This window comes from Cydia fagiglandana, chromosome 3 (genome assembly GCF_963556715.1).
Source record: "Cydia fagiglandana chromosome 3, ilCydFagi1.1, whole genome shotgun sequence".
NCBI classification, from domain to species: Eukaryota; Metazoa; Arthropoda; class Insecta; order Lepidoptera; family Tortricidae; genus Cydia; species Cydia fagiglandana.
Genome location: NC_085934.1, coordinates 21,608,580 through 21,633,560, shown reverse-complemented (window position 1 = coordinate 21,633,560; position 24,981 = coordinate 21,608,580). Strand labels below are relative to the sequence as shown.

The 24,981-nt window shown below is 36.7% G+C and overlaps 1 protein-coding gene and 1 long non-coding RNA gene across 2 annotated transcripts in view; both read left to right on the top strand.

Annotated features, from left to right (window-relative positions):
• The window catches only part of LOC134680375 (uncharacterized), a 327,839-nt gene that overhangs the window by 11,372 nt on the left and 291,486 nt on the right, over positions 1-24,981 (top strand). The gene's annotated exons all lie outside the window — the stretch shown is intronic.
• Positions 1,301-18,656, top strand: LOC134680371 (FERM domain-containing protein 5). The gene is made up of 12 exons (XM_063539496.1): positions 1,301-1,568; positions 1,649-1,753; positions 1,836-1,878; positions 2,690-2,866; positions 3,705-3,805; positions 6,159-6,299; positions 6,767-6,919; positions 9,413-9,501; positions 10,516-10,651; positions 11,326-11,398; positions 15,190-15,354; positions 18,295-18,656. The coding sequence occupies exons 1-12, from the start codon at positions 1,485-1,487 to the stop codon at positions 18,615-18,617; spliced, it is 1,590 nt and encodes a 529-aa protein (XP_063395566.1). The 5' UTR covers positions 1,301-1,484; the 3' UTR covers positions 18,618-18,656.

Genomic DNA, 24,981 nt, shown 5'->3' with positions numbered 1-24,981 from the left:
TATTGTTCGTCCCCGCCTGCAGCACCTTAAAGTATTTAGTTTAACTAATTTAAATATACATAATATATGTAGTTATTTCATTATATAGGTATTCTGATACTTGTTTTTCCCTTTTCAGTTTATTTTATAGATATAGCATAACTAAGCTGAATTAAAATTATGTACCTACATACATTAATACAGAGCGCGTTCTCCTATTACAGGTATACATATACACTTACAAGGAGGACTCAAGTGTAATTGTATGCAAATTGTATTGTTTAACACAATAAACATTTTTTAATTTCTTTTTAATTTTTTTTATTAAGCAGTCGGGTTGTTTAGTTTTTATAATAATAATTCTATTATTATTAAACTCTAATAAAATAGCGGTGGTAATTACTGGTAAAAAATCCCATAAACTACCAGTGGTAGCAACTGGGACAAATAAATCCCAGTACCTAGTCATAGTCCGACAATAAATTTTATTATAGAAAATTATTCAGGGCGCCACTTCCTAGGTAAGTAACTGTCACATTTTTGACGTAAAATGCTTAAACATGGTAACAATTTAGTAAATAATCTTAATACTTCTATTTTATTTAATTTCTACTACATATTTTATGTCGCACTAATATACCACAAACGCGGTTTGGTAGTAACAAATGGGAGTATTTTTCCCAGTTGTTACCCATGGTAAAAGGTGGGAAATAAAATTGGTGGTAACAGCTTTCTTATTAATTTTACATTTTCTTTTTATTTGCATTGTTGCTAAGTTTAACAGCCCTTTGTAAAACAAGTGAAATCAAATAAAACATGTTAATGTTAAATATCTGAAGAAAAAAATATCTCAATTTTGAGTTGGAGCAATGGCCAAGTAGTTATCTATTTCCCTTATACTGGGTAATAATTTTGCACACTGGTAACTAGATAGTGTTTGTGTCGTCACTACCTGCAAGAGGCAGGTTAAATTAATACGTTCGGAAATAAAGATTAATAATATGTTCAATTAACATATTGCAATTTTTAATTAATCAATCTAATTGCATTGTTTAAACAACTTTCATTACTTTCCAAGCTTACTATTGATTTAATGAGTACGAAATGACACATCCTTGCCCTGAACGGTCATAAAGATTTTTTAATTCATCTGTATTGATAAAGTGAAAAAATAAGCATACACGAGAGAGTTTTAATCTTTTATTTAACAATTTAATGAAATTACAATAGGATATTGTCTCGAGTATGTTATTAAAAAATGTGCTATCCTTTTTAATCTAATTCTGAACGAGAGCCATCGAAGAAATGTCATCATCTTCCCCTTCCCCTCCCCACACCTCATTCATACAAAAAATTCTAATGCGAAAATTGTGAAACAAATGAAAATTATCACTAATTTATAAATGGAACCAAAACAAAGTTAATGCAGTGGATTTAATTAAAAATGTTAAATTAGTAAATGTTAGTTTGTATCATAAAAACACGTGTAAAAAGCACAAAACGACATGTTCAAAAGTCGAGGCGATATTGTTTATAAATGTACAGTGCGACTTTTAGAGGATACAGAGATATTAGAATGTGAATTCCACGTAAGTAATACTTCGCTAATATTGTGAACTCTTAAATAATATAAAAAATGTTGTATATTGACGTCTGGTTTATATTTCAGCCGAGTTACAAGGGCAAGTATTTGCTTGAGCATGTGTGCCAACAGTTAAACCTCACGGAGACTGATTATTTCGGGCTGCGATATGTGGACGCCGGCGGTCAGAGGGTGAGTCAACCATATAAACATTATCCTGTGAATATTTTGTATATTTAAATTATTGATTATTTATTAATCATCTGTTTTTCAGCATTGGCTGCATATGGCGAAGTTAATATTGAAACAAGTCAAAGGTAACTGTTGTTTATAGTTTGATTTGCCGTCATATTTGTGCAAAACAATAACAACTTACATCTTCCAATAGCTAATTCCAATTTTAATTGCCCACAATTATATTGACCTCTTGGTCTTGGACCACCATACAAGAAAAATTGGTAGACAAATTTGAATTAAAGGTATTAAATTTGTTTCATTTTGAAAAAGAATCTGTCCAACAACAAATAAAATAAAAGCAACTCTGTTCAATTTAAGAATGATTTAAATCATGGTCTAATAAAACATGGTCTTCTCCTCCCAGAGTGACACAAGCCTACGTCACAATAACATGGCCGTTATATATAGCGCTATCGCATATTATCATATAGCAATGTTGCATGATGATGTAGGCTTGTGTCAGTCACATGACCATGAAAAGATGGGAAGAGGGTACCAGGCAGAGTATATTATTATACCATGATTTAAATGTAATTGAGAGGTAATTTGTACTAGCATTAGGACTGTGGGATACTATAGGTTAAAGCTAACATAATATTCCTATTACCATCAGTTCATGCCAGGGATCAGATACCGGTATTTTTTGTATTGGAATGAAAATGGTATTTTTTCGTTCTTTGTTAATGATTTAATGTCTAATTGGGCAATCCGATGATAATACATAGTCGTTACCTAAAAACACAACTGAGTCCTACTTTGAGTATAAAATAATTCGAGAAATATGGTTATTTCAAAGTTTTTGCAAAAAACCGGTTACATTCCCTGGTGCATTTTGAATTCAATAAATTCCCTTGTAACTTTTTTTAAAATTATGATTCCCAATCTTCACAGATGCATCGCCGATACTGTTCAGTTTCCGAGTGAAGTTTTACCCGCCCAACCCGCTGCTGCTCAAGGAAGACGTCACGCGGTTCCAGATCTACCTGCAGCTGAAGAGGGACCTGCTGCATGGGAGGCTTTATTGCACGTCAAATGAGGCAGCTATGCTTGGAGCCCTGATTATTCAAAGTATGAATTCATATTCTTTACTTGCATATTTAATGGTTATTTCGGTGGATCAACTATTTCTTGTTGTTATTCTGTACGGTCAGCCAAGAGAAAATAGTATCATAGTTTGTTAGAAGACATTGTACACCAACTTTATCTGACACGCTTGGTAGACTACTCTCTATGGAAAGGGTTAAAAAAGTTAAATGTCTAAATTTGCGGCTCGATTCTGAAAATGAATTAGATCTCTACTAGACCTCAACAAGTTACGATATGGATAATTTAAAGATATTTGTAAGATAGATATGTCAAATTTGACGTTTCCGCGATTCTGGAGGTCCTCTTGAACGATTTCGACAAGTTATGACTTAGATATCCAAGTCACATCTAGTCAACATCAACATCAACATTTATTCAGCAAATAGGCCACAAGGGCACTTTTACACGTCAATATTGAATTTACATAAAAGCAAATAAATATAATAACATCAACAATTTTATAAAATAAAACTAACAATTCAATCTAACGCATTACAATTACTAAGAGATGTATATGGTCTCTTAATGTCGAATTACATACAAAATACAGAGTCGATATCTAATGTAAATCTAGTTGATCTCTATATCGTCTCTAGATCTTGTGATTATCTCGTTTCCCGAATTCGCATGTAGGTTTTAAGGACTGACCCAGGAGAACGCAACCATGGCAACGAGTGACAAGAAAAAGTTGATTCACCTATTTACGATACAAGTGCGATAAATAGGAAATTCCTAGTAAAATAGGAATTACCATTCGCAAAACTAAAGGCTAGGCCCTGTAATTTGATGTTGTTTAAGGATAAATGTACTTGTTTTCCAGTTGAGCTTGGCGACTATGACCCGAACATCCATGTGGGTAACTACGTCACAGAAATGAGACTGCTGCTCAGACAAACAGACGCTATTGAGGCTAGGATACAAGTAAGTTCAAATTCAATTCAAAATTCAAAATATACTTTACTTTATCCATGCAGGCCTAGCAACAAGCTCTTATGAATCGTAATTAATCTTAATCTAATTATCAGAGCAATTTATTGATGTTAATATTATTCCATAATAACATTGGTTTTTTGTACACATCAAATTTAACACTTAAGAATTTCACAAAGAGATTGTCAAAAAAAAATTGTATATAAAATACTAGACTAGAATTTCTAGAATAAAATCTGAATGTCAAAAAAAATATAACAAAAGAAGTACATACATCCGAATATCCATTCTCTCATCAATAATCAAATATACCTAATAAATAAATAATATTTTCGACTAACAGCTAATCCCACGTTGTAATATCATTCATGTAGTTATGTGTGGTATATCCTGGACCCCTATTCGACAAGCGACGTTTGACGTATCGTGTTGATCTCCCGTTGATGTGGTAAAAATCATAAGTTCTCGAATACGTACAATGTCAAAATTTGACATTAACAATCCACAGTTACGATGACAAGCAAACCAAACCGAACCACCCTTAGTTTAGAGTTGAGTTTTGGTTGTACCAAATGATATTATCCACCGTTGATGGAATCAACCTTCGAGCAACACGGAAGGGAGGCGGCATTCGCACTATTTCCCCTCTGCCGAGGTACAAGATTAGCGCGTCAATCTAATCTAGCGCGGGTAATAAAACTAGTTGCACTTGGATTTTTCACTAGACCGAGTCCAGACGCGCGCGTGAACACTGCTGCACAAAAATGCCTGTTTGCTCGGGTTTTTGTTATAAAAAGTGGTCGGGGGGACATCAAATTTACAAAAAGAATAAATAATATTTTTTTTACATATCATACGTTTAATTACATTTAAATACAATTATTATATGTTAGTCTCAAGTAATTGTTGGATTTATCGATTTTGCTCGCTCAGTACAAATTGCGGATCGGTCGAGCGACAAATCCGACTTCTCATCTCTCAGAATACAAGGACATAGTTCAACGAAAATGTGTTAGTGTGCGTGTTGTGACACTAGTCACTCGTCCGTACACAAAAAGAGATCGAGGTTTGCAAGATTTGTCTTTGACGTGTGTCATTTTCTATGTATTTGTGTCGTCATTATAGATTGGATTTTGTATGTAAGTGTGTGAGAAGTGCGACTGTGTGCACCTTTCCCCCCGCGAAAAATGGCAGAAAGATTTGTACGGTGAGATATCGCTTGGGCCCCTCCCTTCCGACGTGTCGGAAGCCGGTGTTGCTCGAAGGAATCAACACTCAGTATGCAATAAAATCAACTGTTGATTTGACGTGGGTGCGAAATCTGACAGTTGTACGTGTCGAATTTGGCCCCTGGCTCCTTTTTATATGTGTCATTTTCAAAAAAGGCACTTGAGGTGGACTATGCTAAGTTTTCTTACCAAGTTCTTTGTCAAGTATGACACTTTTATGAGGGTGCACTGTTCTAGCCAAGTTAGTTTAACTGCCTTCTAGTCTAGTTGCTTTTGGTAGTGAACCTGTCTATGAAGCACAATGTCCCGGGTTCGAATCCCAGTAAAGGTGTTTATTTGTGTGTTTATCCCGGTATTTTCTTGAATTAATATGGATTTTTTCTTTGTACCTATCCTCGTTTAGTATCGACAACACAAGCCTTGCTGTGGGACTAAGGAGTAATATACCAACGGGATTTTTTTTATTAAATCTGATTTTTATTGTGGCTACTAGGTGCACATGTCAGCCTCATGGGTGCTTTCATAGTTCCCTACTCAAGGGAGAGATCAGTAAAGTGGTATACACTGATTGCATTATCAGACAAAGGTTCTGCCAACCAACAATTATTGATCTGTCCATTATTATTATGTCGTATGGCTTTATTCCATTGTACATGGAACACAAACTACCAAAAAATATTTTTTTTTCAAATTCTGTTTCCGGACGCAGTCCAACAAGACGTGAGACAAGTCATCAGTCCTCTGACAGACTAGACACAGAGGTGACGGTTTAACACCCACCATACACAGAAGCTTATTTGAAGATGTGTCCGGACCGGACTCGGAAAGCTGAAACTAACACTTTTCTAGCGAGATTGGTAGAATCAAACTAGGGTATCCTCAATGGTCTAGCCTGGATTGTTCTGTACCAGATTCCTACACCCCTTGATAAAGCTAGTTCTCCAAAATGGTATTCATATAAAGCATCGATAATTGAGTCAAAGAGAAGTATAATAAGAATTGAGTTTGATGTGGGAAATCCGTACCTGTCATAAAATTTTACAGATAATTAAAAAAAAAGCTTCACAGACAGATAAGATAACTAACCTACATATATGATTATATAATGATTGCAGGAGTTACATAGGGAGCCAGTGGAGGGGACTCCGGGGGGCAGCGGCGGCGTGAAGGGCATGTCCACGCAGGAGGCCGAGCGCACTTTCCTCAAAATAGCGTGCCAACTTGACACTTATGGCGTCGATCCTCACCCTGTTAAGGTATAATGTTATTTTGTAGTTATTAAATGTTATTTTAATTTTAGAAACTAATTTTGGACTTTTTATTGGACTAAAAAAAACCAGCTCCTGTATAAAACATCTGCTTATCGTTTCCTACTCTATAAAAGTAGAAGAACAAAGTCTTGAAAGGTAGAAGACGGGACCTCTAATAGTTTCTGAGAAACAAGATACCTATTTTTGGGTCCCATACAAAAAAACAGACCTTATTTTTTTCTGCTGTCAGTGTCAATATGCCTTATTTCGAAAAAATGTATACCACATTAAATTTATTGTTCCTTATATAATTCTCTATCGGATAGCATTTTTCAAAAAATGATTTTCTGAAAAAAGTGTGAATGTCCTCTTTTCGAGCCATCCAGCCCACCGCGCGCTGGCCTGATTTGGCCCGCGAGCCGGGGTTTGGATACCCCTGCTCTAACAAAACTCTTTATTTGTTTTGTCGTCAGGATCACAGAAGCAACCAGCTATACCTGGGCATCAACCACAGCGGCATCCTCACGTTCCAGGGCAGTAGAAAGACGCACCATTTTAAGTGGAACGAAGTGCACAAGATCAACTTTGAGGGCAGAATGTTTATTGTACACCTCAACTATCCTGAGGTAAGATTATCATAGTCCGAGGTACTTTTACTCAATAACATAAGCAATACCTGCTACATTTACTACATTTACTCAAACCTGCCTCCAATATGGAATCATTTTGTGGGGCAATAGCACAGATATACTACAACTATTTATACTGCAGAAAAGGTGCATAAGAATTCTTACAAATATTAAAAATCTTGAAACCTGTAGACCTCACTTTAAAAACTTAAAAATTTTAACTTTACCTTGTCTATATATTCTAGAAGCCAGTAAATTTGTCCGCAAGAATCCAAGTTTATATACAAAAGCAACAGACCGCCACACGTGTGCCATAAATATAAGAAATAAAGATACAATAGCCATACCATCAAGTAACTTACAAATTAGAAACAAGAGCCCTCACGTTATGACTATAAGAATTTATAATTACCTTCCAAAAGAAATAACCAACGAAAAAACATACACAAAATTTGTTACCAAGTTAAAAACCTACCTAATAGACCATAGTTTTTACTCCCTGCAAGAATTTTTCAATGAAAATAAGTATAATTCTAAGATACTAAAATAATATTTTTGTTATATATTATAGGCATAGAAATAGATAAATTATAGTGTAAGTACCTTTCTTATGTGTAATACATATTTTATATGCACGTGTATTTGCAATGCCCTTGTAGGGTAACATATTGTAATCTTATTGTACTTTTAGAGTAAGATCAATATGTGAGCAATAAACTATTCTTATTCTTATTCTTATACAGTGAGTCAGTAGCAGGTACACAGTTACTCATGTACAAAAGCTAGAGGGAGGCTTTCCAATCTAAAAACTACCCTATGCTATACATAGTATGAGTCCCAGGAAAGGTCCTGGGACTCATACTATGTCCATACATACCAGGTTTCATACCGTGCCTTAAACTGTTTTTTTGATAAGTTTTCACAGACAATAAAATATGACTGATGCATCAAGGCGATTTGTTAACAAGGGCCTACTGGGAAACGCGAAAATCGAAAGTTAGTTATCTGCTTTTTGTCAATCGAATATGCAAGAGCGATAGAGAGGTTAGATAACGAAATCTCGATTTTCTTGTTTCGCGGTAAACCCCCAGATTTTTATGGATTGTAGTAGTGGCGCCACCTACGCAGAGTTTCGCGTAATATTCCCTATTAAACTTTATTATTTGACACCACACAACACCTTTGACCGAAATGTTACGCAATATTATTGTCGTGAAATGGGGTCCCTTTGTTTCCCATAAAGTTTTAAGTCATAATGTATATTATCGTTATATTATTGTCATATTATCGTTACTATCGTTAGTCATAAAACTGAAACCGCTAACTTTTCAGGATTTTCGTAAGGTAATTCTATAGATGGGTTAGGTTAGGTTAGGTTTGTTTTATGGCAATTATGATTAACGAAACTTCGGACAAACAATACATTATGACTTAAAACTATTTGGGAAACAATAGAGACCCTTGTGAAATAACATGCATTAAATTTTAGTAGTTTTATCTGTGATACGAGTCATGATAGCACGTCGAGAATCGTAGAATGAATCATGATTGCAGTAAACCAGCGGTCGGCAACAAGCGGCTCGCGAGCCTTCCTGGCTATTTTGTATGTAATAGGGACAAACGACAATGTCTGATAAAGTCATAAATATTAACAAAGTGCGGCCCGCGTCAACTTCGGTAACTACTATTGCCGACCGCTGCAGCAAACAATGGACTCATTTCATATTATCAGATATTATTGACAAAATTAAAATTTATGCAAAGTTTTTAGTATTGGTATTACATGATATGATTTAGTTACTTACTAAAAAATAGGCACCTACTAAGTATAGTGATTGCATTTTCGAAGAACACATTTTTCATAAAAAAATGATAACTTCCTTTATAATTTGTGTTATATTATTAAATTAACTTATTTTCTATCTATCCACTTACATATCTGTAAGGCCCACTTGCACCATCCCACTAACCCGGGATTAACCCGTTAAACCGTTCACCCAGTGTCAAATTGTACTAGTAAACATGGTAACTCCAGGTTTAAGCGGTTAACCCTGGGTTAGTGGAGTGGTGTAAGTGGACCTAAATGCCACTTGCGCCATCCCATTAACCCGGGGTTAAACCGTTATGCACCGGTTAAACCGTTATGAACCGGTTAAACCGTTATGAACCGGTTAAACCGTTAACCCACTGTCAAATTGTACTGGTAACCATGGTAACTCCAGGTTTAAGCGGTTAACCCCGGGTTAGTGGAGTGGTGTAAGTGGACCTAAGCGCCACTTGCGCCATCCCATTAACCCGGGGTTAAACCGTTATGAACCGGTTAAACCGTTATGAACCGGTTAAACCGTTATGAACCGGTTAAACCGTTATGAACCGGTTAAACCTTTAACCCACTGTCAAATTGTAGTGGTAACCACGGTAACTCCAGGTTAGTGTCACTGGTGCAAGTGGGCCTAGGTGTGCAAAAATTAGAAATCACTTTTGTTTCAGAAAAAGCACACGGTGGGCTTCAAGTGTCCGAACGGCCCGGCGTGCCGCCACGTGTGGTGCTGCGCCATCGAGCAGATGCTCTTCTTTACGTGAGTCTCCAGTTTGATTTTAAACCTTACTGTAATGCACCAAGGTTGATTTTAGACTGTGGCAGTCAATTCATTCTCTTCTGACCGTAACCGTGGCGCTTTTGAGACATTAGGATTGACAAAAGGCGGACAAGATTTTTATTTTTATGCTTTCTGATTTCAATAGAAGATTTTGATAAATACAACTTAACATTTAAACGCAACTTTGTTTAGATTTCAAATCTTACTACTGTTTATTTCACTATTTGTTAACCATACTCTATCGGAAAATCAACTCTTCGCTTTTCGGTGAAGGAAAACATCGTGAGGAAACCTGCATACATCTGCGAAGAAATTCAAAGGTGTATGTGAAGTCCCCGATCCGCATTGGGCTAGCGTGGGGACTATAGCCCAAACCCTCTCGTCTTTGAGAGGAGGCCTGTGCCCAGCAGTGGGACGTTTATAAGCTGAAATTATTATTTAAAATCAACTCATCTTTTTAGTATTATACTTAAACTTAATGTTTTTGTTGTCAACTTGGTTTGTGAGCCAAATAAGTAAATAGGTACTATGAAAGGATGGCCTGTTAATCTGTTTTATGAAGTCGGTTTTTAGGGTTCCGTACCCAAAGGGTAAAACGGGACCCTATTACTAAGACTTCGCTGTCCGTCCGTCCGTCCGTCCGTTTGTCTGTCACCAGGCTGTATCTCACGAACCGTGATAGCTAGACAGTTGAAATTTTCACAGATGATGTATTTCTGTTGCCGCTATAACAACAAATACTAAAAACAGAATAAAATAAAGATTTAAGTGGGGCTCCCATACAGCAAACGTGATTTTTGACCAAAGTTAAGCAACGTCGGGCGTGGTCAGTACTTGGATGGGTGACCGTTTTCTTTTTGCATTTTTTCCGTTTTTCTTGTGCTTTATGGTACGGAACCCTTCGTGGACGAGTCCGACTCGCACTTGCCCGGTTTTTATTTTTTAACTTTTTTAGAAAACACATCAAATAACACATTACTTTTTCTCGTCCAGATTGGCATCATCATCAGACGCATGCGTGTACTCCGGTGGAGGTCTGTTCTCATGGGGCACCAAATTCAAATACGTGGGACGCACAGAGCGGGAGATACTCGAACGAGATGGATTGCTAGCACCAAGGGATTCGCAGGTTAGCTTTTCCTTTAATTTTATTCATTACTTAAGTCATACACAAATAAATTTAAGGAAAGCTAAAGTCATAAGCATAAAATCTTGCATATTGTTTGTTGTTGAGAGATATGATTGCGCAAACGCTAGAAAAGATTTGAAGTCATTACTTATATAATCTACTAAGCCAACTTCAGTAGAAAAAGGCGCGAAAATAAAAAATTATATGGGAAATCGAACCCTCGCGTCAACATTTTTCAAATTTGCAGCCTTTTTCTACTGACAGAACTTATTTGTTGATTGTGTAATATTGGTAAGGTCAAATAAAAAAATAGTGCTCCGAGTTTACGGCCAAAATAGATCCCGCTGGACTGCGTCATACGTTTTGTGTCCACTGTCAAAGTTACCCGTGCAGTGTCATCTATAATACATTATTCTACATCGCCTATCAAATACGAACGATTTTATTTTAGGCTTACACATCCTACACAAATTTTAAAAAAAAATCAATTATATTCTTTGATAAAGTCCGTCTATTCTAACTTTGCACCGACTTGAACAAAACAAAGTGAGGCATTGTCATTATTAAAGTCATATTTTCATAGAAATTTGTCATTAATGATGACATACGCACATTTTGTCATTGCAAATGCCATGTAGATTTAGTTTGGTCCGACGCTATGTATATTTGTTCAGGAGGAGGGCGGCGGCAAGCGGAAAGCGTCAAGCGTCCCGGCGACGCCTTCCACACCAATGACTGGCGACTTCGGTAAACACACGATACATGTCGTCATTCACAAGTACTATGTCAGCACGCTCTCTCAACCTAACGGTGCTGCCTAGTTCCTAAAGTAATAGTAGATAAGTACACGCTTCATAGGCTTACACAAGTTACATGCCAGCACGCTTACTGAACCTATTAACCCGACTGTTTAACCTTGTAACTATATTATCACACGTCTATATGTAAGCGGAAAGCGTCCCGGCGACGCCTTCCACACCAATGACGGGCGACTTCGGTAAACATGCGGTAGACACGTCGTCATTCACAAGTACTATGTCAGCACGCTCTCTCGACCTAACGGTGCTGCCTAGTTCCTAAAGTAATAGTAGATAAGTGCACGCTTCATATCACCATACAATAGTTATATACCAGCACGCTTACTGAACCTATTAACCCGGCTGTTTAACCTTGTATTGTAACCATATTATCACACGTCTATATGTAAGCGGAAAGCGTCCCGGCGACGCCTTCCACACCAATGACGGGCGACTTCGGTAAACATGCGGTAGACACGTCGTCATTCACAAGTACTATGTCAGCACGCTCTCTCGACCTAACGGTGCTGCCTAGTTCCTAAAGTAATAGTAGATAAGTGCACGCTTCATATCACCATACAATAGTTATATACCAGCACGCTTACTGAACCTATTAACCCGGCTGTTTAACCTTGTATTGTAACCATATTATCACACGTCTATATGTAAGCGGAAAGCGTCCCGGCGACGCCTTCCACACCAATGACGAGCGACTTCGGTAAACATGGGGTAGATATGTCGTCATTCACAAGTACTATGTCAGCACGCTCTCTCGACCCAACGGTGCTGCCTAGTTCCTAAAGTAATAGTAGAAGTAGATAAGTACTCGCTTCATAGGCTTACACAAAGTTATATGCCAGCACGCTTACTGAACCTATTAACCCAGCTGTTTAACCTTGTAACCAATATTATCACAAGTCATAAAAATAATATCCTCTTCTTTAACACATTGGGTCCTTACTTAATTTAATTTTCATTTGTCTTAAAAATTAACTGGGACTTATAAAGTTAATGCGAGTAATTTTCATACGTATTCTATCTAAACCCTTGACGATAAACCGCAATCGTTTGTAGAAAAAAAAACCCTAATTCAAACTAATTTTGCATGCGACCAAAAGTTCCAGCTTTGTTGTTTATTCTAGTCAGAAAATGTCTTATGGTACAACTTTTTTTATACTTTTTTTGAGCTGAATAAGTGTTATTTTACAGTACATCTGGTCCTATTTTTCCGCACTAGTGCGTAAAATAGCACTTTTCGTGCGATGTCAAAAGTTTAAAGGGCCATATGTACTGTAAAACGTTGCACGATACACGTGCGAATAGGTAATTCGCAACTCGTGTCGATTTAAAACACTCCCTTCGGTCGTGTTTTAATTTATCGCCACTCGTTTCGAATTTCCTCTTTTTCGCACGTGTATCGTAAATAACTATTATACCAGTAGTTTTATGAATTTGATTGCCTTTATATATCTAGTCATTGCCTATTTTGTTTTGTTGTGTTTGCCATTATTTTATATTTATTATAAATACTTAAAACATTTTCTTGTAAGCTTTAATAGTCATTAGAAAATTTTGTTTTATTATATTATTTGGTAAATAAAACTCTTCTTTATTTCCTTATTGTTTTTATCACACCTTCATTTCTTTATTCTTTTCTATTTTTTTAATGTATTAAGTCTATATATTTACCTAAATTTTATTAATGTGAAAACTCTTAATCTTCTTTATGCTCTAGCTTTAATTTTTTTTCAATAAATGCTCTTTGTACCATTTTTATAAAAAAAAAAATTTGAAAATTTCTTTTGGTACATTTTTTTCAAGAATGTCATAAAGCTTGCACCTTTAAAATTGAGACACGCAACTGCAACTGGTACTGGTTGAAGCATGTTACACCTAGCACCTACCTACCACATATTTCACCGACATTTATTATTAAGGTAAGATTTTGATCAAATGCTTGTCTAATTACCATAATAAATATATCATCGATGGGCAATGGAACCATTAGTGTTTTTATTTTTGCAATTTTTGTTTTGCTTTTGTTAATTTAGCTCATTTGGTATTTAGCTATGTAATTTAAGTGTAAAAAATTTAATGTAGTAAAAAATTTTTGGCTTCAGTTAACTAATGTGTTATGAAATTATATATAGCCTCCTAAGTCTCGGTGTGCTTTTAATGTCGGCTGAACACACTCATCGAGAACCTCTCGCCGAGAGTTTTGGCACCGCTCCGATCCATTCGGATAACCGCGAGACGAGAAGGGAGCAGTATGTACACACTAGTTCTCGGCCTGTCTCGGGGTCTCTCGACGAGTGTATACTGTATACAGCCCGCATAAAAGGACAAAATCAAATTATAAAAAAAAGGTTCTAAGTTCTAAACTGCTGAAACGACTAGAACTTAGCAGGTTACATATTTATTTGCAGTGACAGGGGTCTCTTTATTTCCCATAAAGTTTGAAGTCGTAAATTCATAATGTAAGTATTGTTTGTCCGAATTTTCGTTAGTCATAATTGGTTTTTCTCAGAAACGCGTAACTTTTCAGGATTATGAGTCATAACGAATTGTTTGTTATATTATCGTTGGCGCCACTTGCACCATCCCACTAACTCGGGGTTAATCGGTTAAACCGTTAACCCAGTGTCAAAATATACTTATTACCATACTTATAACCATGGTTAAACCGTTAAACCGTCTAACTCCGGGTTAGTGAAATGGTGCAAGTGGCGCTTAGTCATAAAACTGAAACCGTTAGCTTTTCAGGATTTTCTTAAGGTTACTCCATAGATAGGTTAGGTTTGTTTTATGGGGTCATCCATTAATTACGTCACACGAATTTCTAGGTTTTTTGACCCCTCCACAAGGAGGCCCCCCTCCTTGTCACACTTGGTCACATTTGGCAAACCCCTCCCCCCTAGTGTGACGTCACATTTTTTCTACGAAATCGCCAAATCGAATTAAGTAAGTTTCTAAGTATTATTAATATTTAATCAAAATATTTTTGACGATATAAATATTAGTAATTTTATCACCCAAAACTGCTTAAGAAAGAAAATTAAACGAGTAAAAACGATTATCGTTTTAAAAACTTGTTATTTAAATATACAGCTAATAAAATAATTTAAATAAATTTTCGGTTACTGATGAAGTTAAAGTGACGTCACAAAGTTTCTGTCTCCCCCCTCCCCCATGTCACAATATGTCACATTTTCTTGACCCCCTCCCTCCCCCTAAACGTGTGATGTAATTAATGGATGACCCCTATGGCAATCCTGAGAAATTACGCGTTTCTGAGAAAAACCAATTATGACTAACGAAAATTCGGACAAACAATACATTATGACTTAAAATATTTGGGAAACAATACAGACCCACAGTTACATCTTTAATTAACATGGGTTTTAATAAAGAATGTTAGAGTTAGGCCGTAAAAAGTCTGCAGCGATTTTGATAGCCCACGCAGTGCAAGTGCAAGTGTCATGTTAAACGTCAAACTTCTATGAAATTATGACGTATAAATACCACTTACACTGCGTGGGCTATCAAATCCGCTGCAGACTTTTATTGGTGCGACTATAACAACATTTATATCTGTGTCCCTAGTGAAAAAAGGTACATGTCTCGGGCAGCGCGGTTGTAAATGGGTCCCAAGTAACACCTGTGCCCTTTTACTCCTAAACCGCGTGAGACTTGTACCCTTTTTCACTAGGGCCACAGATATAATGATTGATAATTCTCCAGGGTACAGCAGCCTGCCCCGGTCCACGCACAGCGCCCCCCTGGAGGAGGTGGGGGCGCTGGCGGGGGCGGGGGGCGCGGGGCTGTGCAACGGCGCCTGCCTGCTGGCCGGGCCCGCCGTCGACATCGCGCTCGCGCCGCAGGACCTCCGCCCACACGACAAACCCGGTCAGTCACCAGCGACCGCTACCACCACACCACCACCACCACAGTCAAAGTCGACTTTGCCGTCTAAAAAATGTCGCGAAGCGCGTAGTTTATGGTCAGTCAAAAATTAAAAAGTTAAAAACATTGCAGTCTCGATTTTGGGACTGCAATGTTGCATACAAATTCCATTAGGTCTCTTGTCTATCAATCCTCAGATGTCGATAGTGCTGTTACTGCTTTTTATCGTTTAATTTACAGTATATTTGATGAATGCATCCCTAAGAAGGTACGATCGCAAAAAAATAATAGATGTTATCCTGTTTGGTATACATCTGAAATTATTAAACTCATTTCCAAAAAAAGTTACCAACACAAAATATGGAAGTCTACAAATGATTTAAAGTTTTATCATTCATTTAGCCAGCTAAGAACTCGCGTAAAGGTGCTCTCAGATAAAGCTTACAAAGATCACATGCAACTTCTTCAAAAAAACATCAGAGTTAATCCTCAACAATTCTGGAATCATATCCGCAGTTTGAAAACAACGGGCGGATTTGAAACCTCTGTCTCATACAAAGGCGAAGAGTGTAAGGGTGTTGACACTGCGTTAGCTTTCTCCCACTTTTTCTCTAGTGTCTTTTTACCAGATATCCCACTTTTAGACTCCGCTCTTACCATAAAAAATGATTCGTCCTGCTCAGCTAATCGAATTGACGTTAAAGATATATCTTTGGATGATATAAATAAAGCAATTAATAAATTAAAACCCAAATCCGCGATTGGTCCAGATAATGTGCCTCCGTATATCATTAAAGCTGGCAAGAAATTTTTGCTTCATCCTATCCACTACATTTTTAAACTTTGCATAACCACCGGTACATATCCTACTGCATGGAAAATCTCTCGTGTAAAACCCATTCCGAAAACTAAAGACTCTTCAAAAGTCGAAAACTACCGACCTATTGCTATTCTCTCTTCTTTAGCCAAAGTTTTTGAATCTATTCTACATCAAAAAATCTCTGTCCAGATCAGCCCATACCTTAGCGACAGTCAACATGGATTTCGCCCTAAACGTTCGATTAACACAAATTTATTATCACTAACAGATTTTATTTCCCATCACCTTGATTTAGGTTTACAGATAGATATAATATATTTTGATTTTCAAAAAGCATTTGATCGTGTCGACAACGACATCCTTTTGGAGAAACTCACCGCGTTTGGCTTCACTCCGCAACTACTTAAGCTCATTGCTGACTATTTTAAAGATCGACAACAGTTTATTCGTCACGGATGTTACGATTCACCTCCATATCATACCCGTTCTGGAGTAAGCCAAGGCTCGATTCTTGGTCCTTTGTTTTTTATTTTAATGATAAACGATCTCGAAGATGTAGTTCACCACTCTCGCACATTACTCTACGCCGACGACCTGAAGCTCATTCGTTGTATAAATAACTCCACGGACTGTGACCTACTTCAGCAAGATATTGATGCACTGGTCTGTTGGAGTAAGAAAAACAAATTACTCTTTAATCTATCTAAGTGCAGTGTCATGACTTTTAGCCGTGCTCACTCTCCATTTCATAATGATTATTTGCTAGACCATATACCACTCACCCGGGTTAACACAGTTAAAGATCTTGGCATAATGTTTGACTCTAAACTTACTTTCAACGAGCATATAACATCTCTCGCTAAAGATTGTTATAAAAAACTCGGCTTTATCATCCGTAATTCAAAAAACTTTAATGATCCCAAAGTAGTTCAGCTATTATACATTGCTTTAGTTAGAAGTAAAATTGAATCTGGCTCTTTAATCTGGAACCCGCATGAAAAATCCTACACCTTGCTTTTAGAAAAGGTACAGAAAGCTTTTCTCCGTTTCTTATATAAAAAAACTTACGGGTATTACCCCTTTTTATACCCAACCAAATTTTTGCTGGGCATGCTACGCTTTAACTCCCTCGAGATAAGGCGTAATGTCAATCTAATGTCTACTACATCTAAAATATTAAGGGGAGAATCAGACTGCCTAGACTTGGTGACGAAAACGACTACCTTTTTTGTTCCCGACAACTACCTACGTTGTCGTAGCCATCACCTCCTAGATAATGGAACCATTCACACGACTGCACACCAGTACTCTCCAATTGTCCGTTGCCGGACACTCCTTAATAATTTCTTATCTTTTGCACCTAACTCCGACTTGTTTGCCGACGAAAGTCATAAACTTTTTAAAGATTTTTTACGTTTTTGCGAATCAAACATGTAATATCTTAGTAGCTTATTAATTGCTTTATTATTTACTTTACTTAGGTACTTAATTTTACTACTTGATTTTACAGTGCATTGGTGTTAGCTGTAATGCTGTAAAATTTGATTTCAATAAATATCAAATATCAAAATATCAAATTATTTGTCGAGTTCCAAACTTTTTAAAAGTTGAAATGACCATATCAAATGAAGGCACAGGCCCATTAAACAGCCAAACAGATGATTAGTACCGCGACTATTTAGATGTCTCAAATAGGTTGGCGTATATTTGGCAGAAAAATACACTTCTATTTTTTTATTAAAAAAATAAATAGGCGGCAAGGGCTTTTTTTCTGTCAAAATATATATGCAAAAACGTTGATTTGTAAAATATTTCTATGATATTTATATTTCTGCACCATTTTTGAGAAAAGCACTATATATGACTCGGCTGGAAGGCTACTTGCTGGCTTCGGATTCAATTAAACGGACTCCCAAGGTCGTCCGTTTAAAACGAATCCTCAGCCTGCAAGTAGCTACTTCCGAGCCTCGACAATAATGTACTATTGTCTGTGCCTTAAGCCTCCTCCACACTCGTGCGCGAATCGCGGCGCGAAGCCGCGAACGCGAGTGTGGCGTCGATTTTCGCAGACAGCATAGTCTGGAGGGGGCTATATTCTGACGTATTGTTTCTGATTGTTCCAGTCCCGTGCGCCGGCGAGTACATCCTGCGCGACTCGTGCCCCTCGTCCTCCGAGTCGGGCGGCACCGGCGCCCCGCCGCCCGACGACTGGCGTCCCCCTCCCGCCCTGCAGCCGCCGCCTCGCCCCTTCTCGCTCCTGCGCACCTTCATACCCTCCTTCCTCTTCGTATGGCTCTCTCTCGCTCTAATCGCCTTGCTCGTCTTCGAGACGGATTGGGCGGTATTCAGGCCGTTGAAAAGGAAACCCGAGTTGGTGTCGCTCAGGCATCATTATTACGCGCCGTTGAAGGAGTATTTGAAGAGAAAGGTGTTGGAGTTCTTCTGATTTTATCGAGGTAGGAGGTTGAATTTGCGCGTGGTGGGATATTAACCCTTTGAATGCTACGGCTGTCGTGCGCGGCGCTTTGCGAACCTTGTGATGCACGAAGGATGTTGGGATGTAGCCGCGCGCGTCAGTTGACGTCTGGTCTGGCGGTCAAGGGGTTAAGGCGTCTCTTATTAGAGTTAGACCAAGGAAAGTCTGCAGAAATTTTGATAGCCCACGCAGTGTAAGTGTTATTTACACGTCATAATTTCATAGCAGTTTGACGTCTGCGTGGGCTATCAAAATCGCTGCAGATTTTGTTAGTCTGATTCTAGGGATCGTAGCTTACTCGGCAAAAAGCGTAAGTTTATAGAGGTGATTTCATAGTTTTAAAGTAAATTATTAAATTCCTCGCAAACTATTAGCAAGTGTTATTATAGAAGCGACATCTTTCACGCAATATGAGCCATTTTCAATCTTAATGACTCCTCTATATCTTATTAACAATAATTTCAATTGGCCTGCCTCTTTAAACATGTCTTGATGAATAAGCAAATATACATGAAATTTTCTTTTTACCACTAGCTTTTCGGTGGAGGAAAACATCGTGAGGAAACCTGCATACATCTGCGAAAAAAATCAAAGGTGTATGTGAAATCCCCAATCCGCATTGGGCTAGCGTGGGGACTATAGCCCAAGCCCTTTCGCGCATGAGAGGCCCGTGCCGTACAGTGGGACGTATATAGGCTGAAATTATTATTATACCTTTTTAAATTATGTTTCTTGATCCCACTATGGCCACATAAAAGAAGAAATTCACTTCTATAAACTTACACTTTTGTTAATAAACATTCGCGTAAATAAGACCAGTCCCTTAGGCCCACTTGCACCGTCCCACTAACCCGGGGTTAAGCAGTTAAACCGTTAACCTAGTGTCAAATTGTACTGGTAACCATGGCAACTTCACGTTTAACCGATTAACCCCGGGATAGTGGAATGGTGCAAGTGGGCCTTATAAATGAAGTTGCAATTTCCAAAAAAATCCATGCCCTGTGAGATTTGTACGATAGGATAAAGAAGTCGATTGTAAAATATAATATAGCACGGAGATATTTTAGAAGTACGTATTTTCGAACGCTGGCATGAGAATGTCGGAATCTGAACGCTTTTGAGAAGAAGTGTCGTGACTTTCATTTGTCTTTAAGGCCGAATGTCAAATTTAAGCTCGAGCCCCAAACTTGTTTAATTTTGATAATATGCCGTTTTTTGGAATGTTTTTCAGATTCTTGTGATTAAAAAATTGAAGAGGTTTAAAATTATAAAAATGCACAAAAAATACTAGATAAAACACCCACAACATAGAGACACCTATCTTTGTAACCACAGAAAAGAAAATGGCAAAAACTGGCCAAAATGGCCTCTTGAAAATATTATGCTTTATAATTGTGCGACAGTCTGTAATGCCTATATGATTGGTATGATTACTTTATGAATATGCTAAATCTATTTTAAAACAACGTGAGTCATATTGGCTTAGCCGAGACAACTGAAAGTCGCTTCATTTACTAAACAAAAGTACCTTATAAAAAAAACTCTAACAAATCTTTCATCGACCTTCTATTAAAGCTTTTGCCAAACAAAAAATCCATGATTTAACAAAGAAATAAATAATAATGTATAATAGAACTGCTGACTATATCTAATACTAGTTCCTTTAAATGGACCCGAAGTGAAACATTTTAAATGTTCGTAGAGGATTCCGGAAGTGATTACTAGGCTTTAATAAGTACGAAATTCGAAACTACAATACATGTGACTAAAAATAAATAAAAAAAGTTCACATTCTCTTCTAAAAAAAACTAATGACGTTATTCACTAATGCGCTCCACTCACTATCAGTATATTGTCATTATTTTGACATTTCTTCAAAAATATTAAAAATTTTTAATAACTTCATTATCGTCCATCATTCTTTCTGTCATTTCTGATTCCATCATTCTAACCAATTCACTGTCAGTATAATGTCATTTCTAGTATCATTACTTTGACATAACTCCAATACTGACGGAAATTATTAAAATAAACTTCATTACTTGCCGTCATTCCTTCATGACACTCCCTACACTAACACTAAAAACGTCATTCCGTCAAAGTAATGTCAGTATCCATGATAGTGTCGGGGCCGTATAACGAGCTACAAGTCTCAATTCTCACCATATGTACTTTAATGGTGTGTCTATAAATTGTGTCGCTTAACTTCAAACTCGGGTAAATCAATTCGACTCTCTCAGCAAATATCGACCCTATTACCTTTTCTTAATACCAAAATCGCATAATCTGACAGATGGATTTACCCGAGTTTGAAGTTAAGCGACTCAATTAACGACTATAATGACGACCGGTCTGGCCTAGTGGGTAGTGAACCTGCCTATGAAGCCGATGGTCCCGGGTTCGAATGCTGGTAAGGGCATTTATTGTATGATGATACAGATATTTGTTCCTGAGTCATGGTTGTTTTCTATGTATTTAAGTATTTATATATTATATATATCGTTGTCTGAGTACCCACAACACAAGCCTTCTTGAGCTTACCGTGGGGCTTAGTCAATTTGTGTAAAATATTCTATAATATTTATTTATTTATTAACTAATTGAGGCTTGTAAAGTTTTATGAAAATGGTGGTAAAAGTACACAAGTGACTTGTAATTCGTCACGTCTCTCAAAATACAAAACGGTTAAAAAGACTTGAAAAACTTGTATAATTGGTCGTTGAAAGAATGTGTTTTGGGATTCGAATTTAGTACTTACTAAGGAAAAAGAACAGAGGGCCTACCGCGAACAACGTTCGACGTGTTGCCTCCCTGTCACACCTACGTACGAATGTACAAGTGCGACAGAGACGCAACAATGCCCTCTGCAATGTTTTGACGAACGGGACGATTCCAAAGTGTCAAATTTTTCCGACACGTTTTGATAGTTTTCCTAGTACTTATATAGATTTTTAAGACTTGATTTTCAAAACTTAAAATAGTCTGCAAATTAGGTTAGGTCACCGCTATACGCTTTTTTACAGTACAATTAATTATATTTATAAAATAGCACAAGCATTTTAATCTAAGCACGACCTTTTGTGATAGTCGCTTATTATTATGATGTCACTATTGTTTATTGGATCATAAGGAAATAATAATTGAAATAAATATTAACACTTTCGTAGCGTAGCCAATAACATGGCTTTCCCGCTTTGTAGCGAAAAGCGACGAACATAGAACCTGCTTAGCGGGTCGGGCGTAACTACAAATATTTGAATTTTTAATTTTTGTTTTTGTTGATATTATGCAGGTTGTATTTAAAATCCTGTATGTTTTTTGTGTAGATAACTGTTATGTAACCGGTGTATTTAATAATTTTAAAAAGAACAATCTCAGCTTTATCGCAATGCATGAAGGTTCATTTTTAACTGGACACATTGTCATGTATAGCGGTGAGTTGTTTAAACTTATAATTGTTAATTATGTTTATTTAATTCTAGTTTATTATATATTATTTATTAACCTTTTGAACTCCAAACGGCGCATCCATTTGCCGTGCCACTGACGACACGGGGGTAAAATTTAGTTTTGTGAAAAAATAATGCAAACCATAAAGTGGGGTGTTTTTCAGTAGATTTACATCAAAAAACGATCGACGTCGAATGCCGTCTTTGGCGTCGTTGTCACGATTTTGCGTTGACGTCAATTGCCGTCTGTCGCGTTCAAAAGGTTAAAGCAAATTCGTCTAAAAAGGTCACACCTAACTCGAGTAATTTAAATTCACAATCGCACAAATTTTGAGTTGTGACACTTTACATTGGAAATTGACTGTGAATCTCATGCTCGCTTTTATTTTGTTACATTCCACTTGGCAATAGTCTTCCAAGTTTACTTATTTATTACAGTTAGAACAAGAAAAGTTTGCAACGATTTTGACAGCATACGACGCAGTGCAGGTGTTATTTATGTCATAATTTCATAGAAGTTTGACGTTTAAAATAACACTTACACTGCGTGTGCTATCAAAATCGTTGCAGACTTATTTTGGTGTAACTCTAGAGTCTATACATATGTAATTTAATTTACACAGCATTTATTTTGTATTAATAAAATCCTACTTATAATTGTGACGTCCCACGGGTAAAGGTACCTTATGGTGGTTGGCGCTTACGCTATTATTAACGCCGCTCCAATATTATTGCGGCGCTATGCGACGTAAGCGCCAGCCGCCATAAGGTACCTTTTGCCGTGGAACGTCACAATTTATTTAATAAACTCATAATTTAAGTACCGTAAAGTCAGTCGGGACAAGTGCGTCCATAAGGTTGGTCATGTCATGTCATTATGAAAGGACCTCTAACCTTTTATTGACGGGCGCAGTTGCCCCTAAGTACGCACTTGGCCGAAATGACTTTATCAATGTGTAAAATGGGGTTTCTATACGGTCAATATTATTGTGCCATAAGGAATTTCACGCTAGTCATACTGAAAATGTATAATATCCTCTTGGGGTTCAATGTCCTAATACTAGTACAAATTACCTCCAATAAATTTTAAATCTTAATGAAATGGAATAGAGTTTATTTTATTTCGTTTCGTTCGATTTTAAAACAAAACAAATTCAACTCTATTTTCTAATACCGTTGATTCAAATTCGATTGCCAATTTTCCTTGTATGGTGGGCCGCTAGAGGATATTATTGACAAATGTATGTATAGATCTTTTTAAATGTTCCTCGAGGTTTATTTTATTTTTATAGCGTTTAAGCTTAATATTAATGAAATAAATGCACAATATTGACATTAAACAATTTTAATCACTGAGGAATTGTAAAGAAATGTACTTATTTTTTTTATTTGTTGTTACTTGAATTGCTATTAATTTTATTGTTCGTTTGTTATTGTTAATAAAGCCTTATTAGAGTGAGTGTTTTAGAGTAAAGAGTAAGACTTCGCCTAGTCACGCGATTTTTTAGAATTTCTGGATACGGGTTAAGCAATGCAATGGTAGTCTAAAAAAAATTATTTGTAGTCATTTGTAACAAATTATCAACATGTATTTATTATTTACCAAAGTATCTAACCGGGGCCGCACTTTGTCATTATTTATGACTTTATCAGACATTGTCGTTTGTCCATATTACATATACAATAGCCAGGGAGGCTCGCGGGCCGCAAGTGAGAGGTTCGCAGGCCGCTGCTCTAAACACCCATGAAGACTAGAAAAAAAAAATTGGCACATTTTGCCTAAAATGAAATTTAGCTGGCCGTTTTTTAAGATGATCTAAAAATATCATTAATCAATCATTCCTTTTCAACTTTGCCTTCGGTAAAAAACTGTTGATACAGCTATGAATTATATAATTGAGATAAAAGTCTACCACGGCATTGCTTAGCTATAGTTCGTTTTTTAGAATTAGAAATAAGGTAAACAATCTTGATGTGTCTTTTAATTGAAAAACACATTTTAAAAATAAATTACGGCAAATATGTAACAATTATGAATCTAATACGATCATTTATGTTCTTCTGCTTTCATAATAGTTTTTGATTTTAATAAGCGTTTTTCAATTAAAAGACATGTCAAGATCGCTTACTTTCTTCCAAGATTTTTCTAATGCTAAAAGAAACGAACTAGCCTATAGTTTTCAGACTAATTCCCTGTACCTACGCAAACAGTAATACTCATCTGACTTTCTCTCTCTTGAGCTTATGCCGAGCATCAAGGTTATTTGATATTATTAGTATGTATATTAAATATGGCCATGTACCTATTAATATAGTTTTTAAGCTGTTGAAAGTTGAACCAAACTGGTGATAATATTTTTGTTAAGGCTAATAGCATACAATTAAATATAAATAAAATGCATGTAGCATACTTTAAAAGCTTAATTATATCATAGTGCCAATCAGTGGTGTTTTACCTATACTGTATCATTAGATTCATTAGTGTTAAAAAATGTCGGATATCTGAATTAGTCACAATTAATTAAAGTTCTAAAGATTCAGGTTAAAGTGAAGTAAGGCTACTCAAATCAGGGCTATAACCGCGAAAATCGAAGTTCGCAAATTGCGGGGATTTTTCTCTGTCACTCTAATTACGCCTTCGTTGGAGTAAAAGAGAAAGATCCCCGCAATTTGCTATTTCGCGGTAGCCGCTCTGGGACGGTTATTAGTGTTCCGTGCAAAACTTTGTTCACGGAACACTTATGGGATCACTTTTTTTAAATTCTGAGTGGGACGTGACCTATAAAATTAAGTTCAGATCAGCGAGAAAAATAATATTTCATTTAAGTAAGGTTTACTCGGGTAATTCCAAATGTCTAAAACTGTCGGATAATTACGAAAAGAGA

Excerpts from the sequence above, each read along its gene's own strand:
- LOC134680371 (XM_063539496.1), top strand. The coding sequence starts at position 1,485 with ATGTTCAAAAGTCGAGGCGATATTGTTTATAAATGTACAGTGCGACTT. Across the intron at positions 1,754-1,835 it reads TGGACGCCGGCGGTCAGAGG|CATTGGCTGCATATGGCGAA; the intron begins GTGAGTCAACCA and ends TCTGTTTTTCAG. Across the intron at positions 2,867-3,704 it reads TGGAGCCCTGATTATTCAAA|TTGAGCTTGGCGACTATGAC; the intron begins GTATGAATTCAT and ends CTTGTTTTCCAG.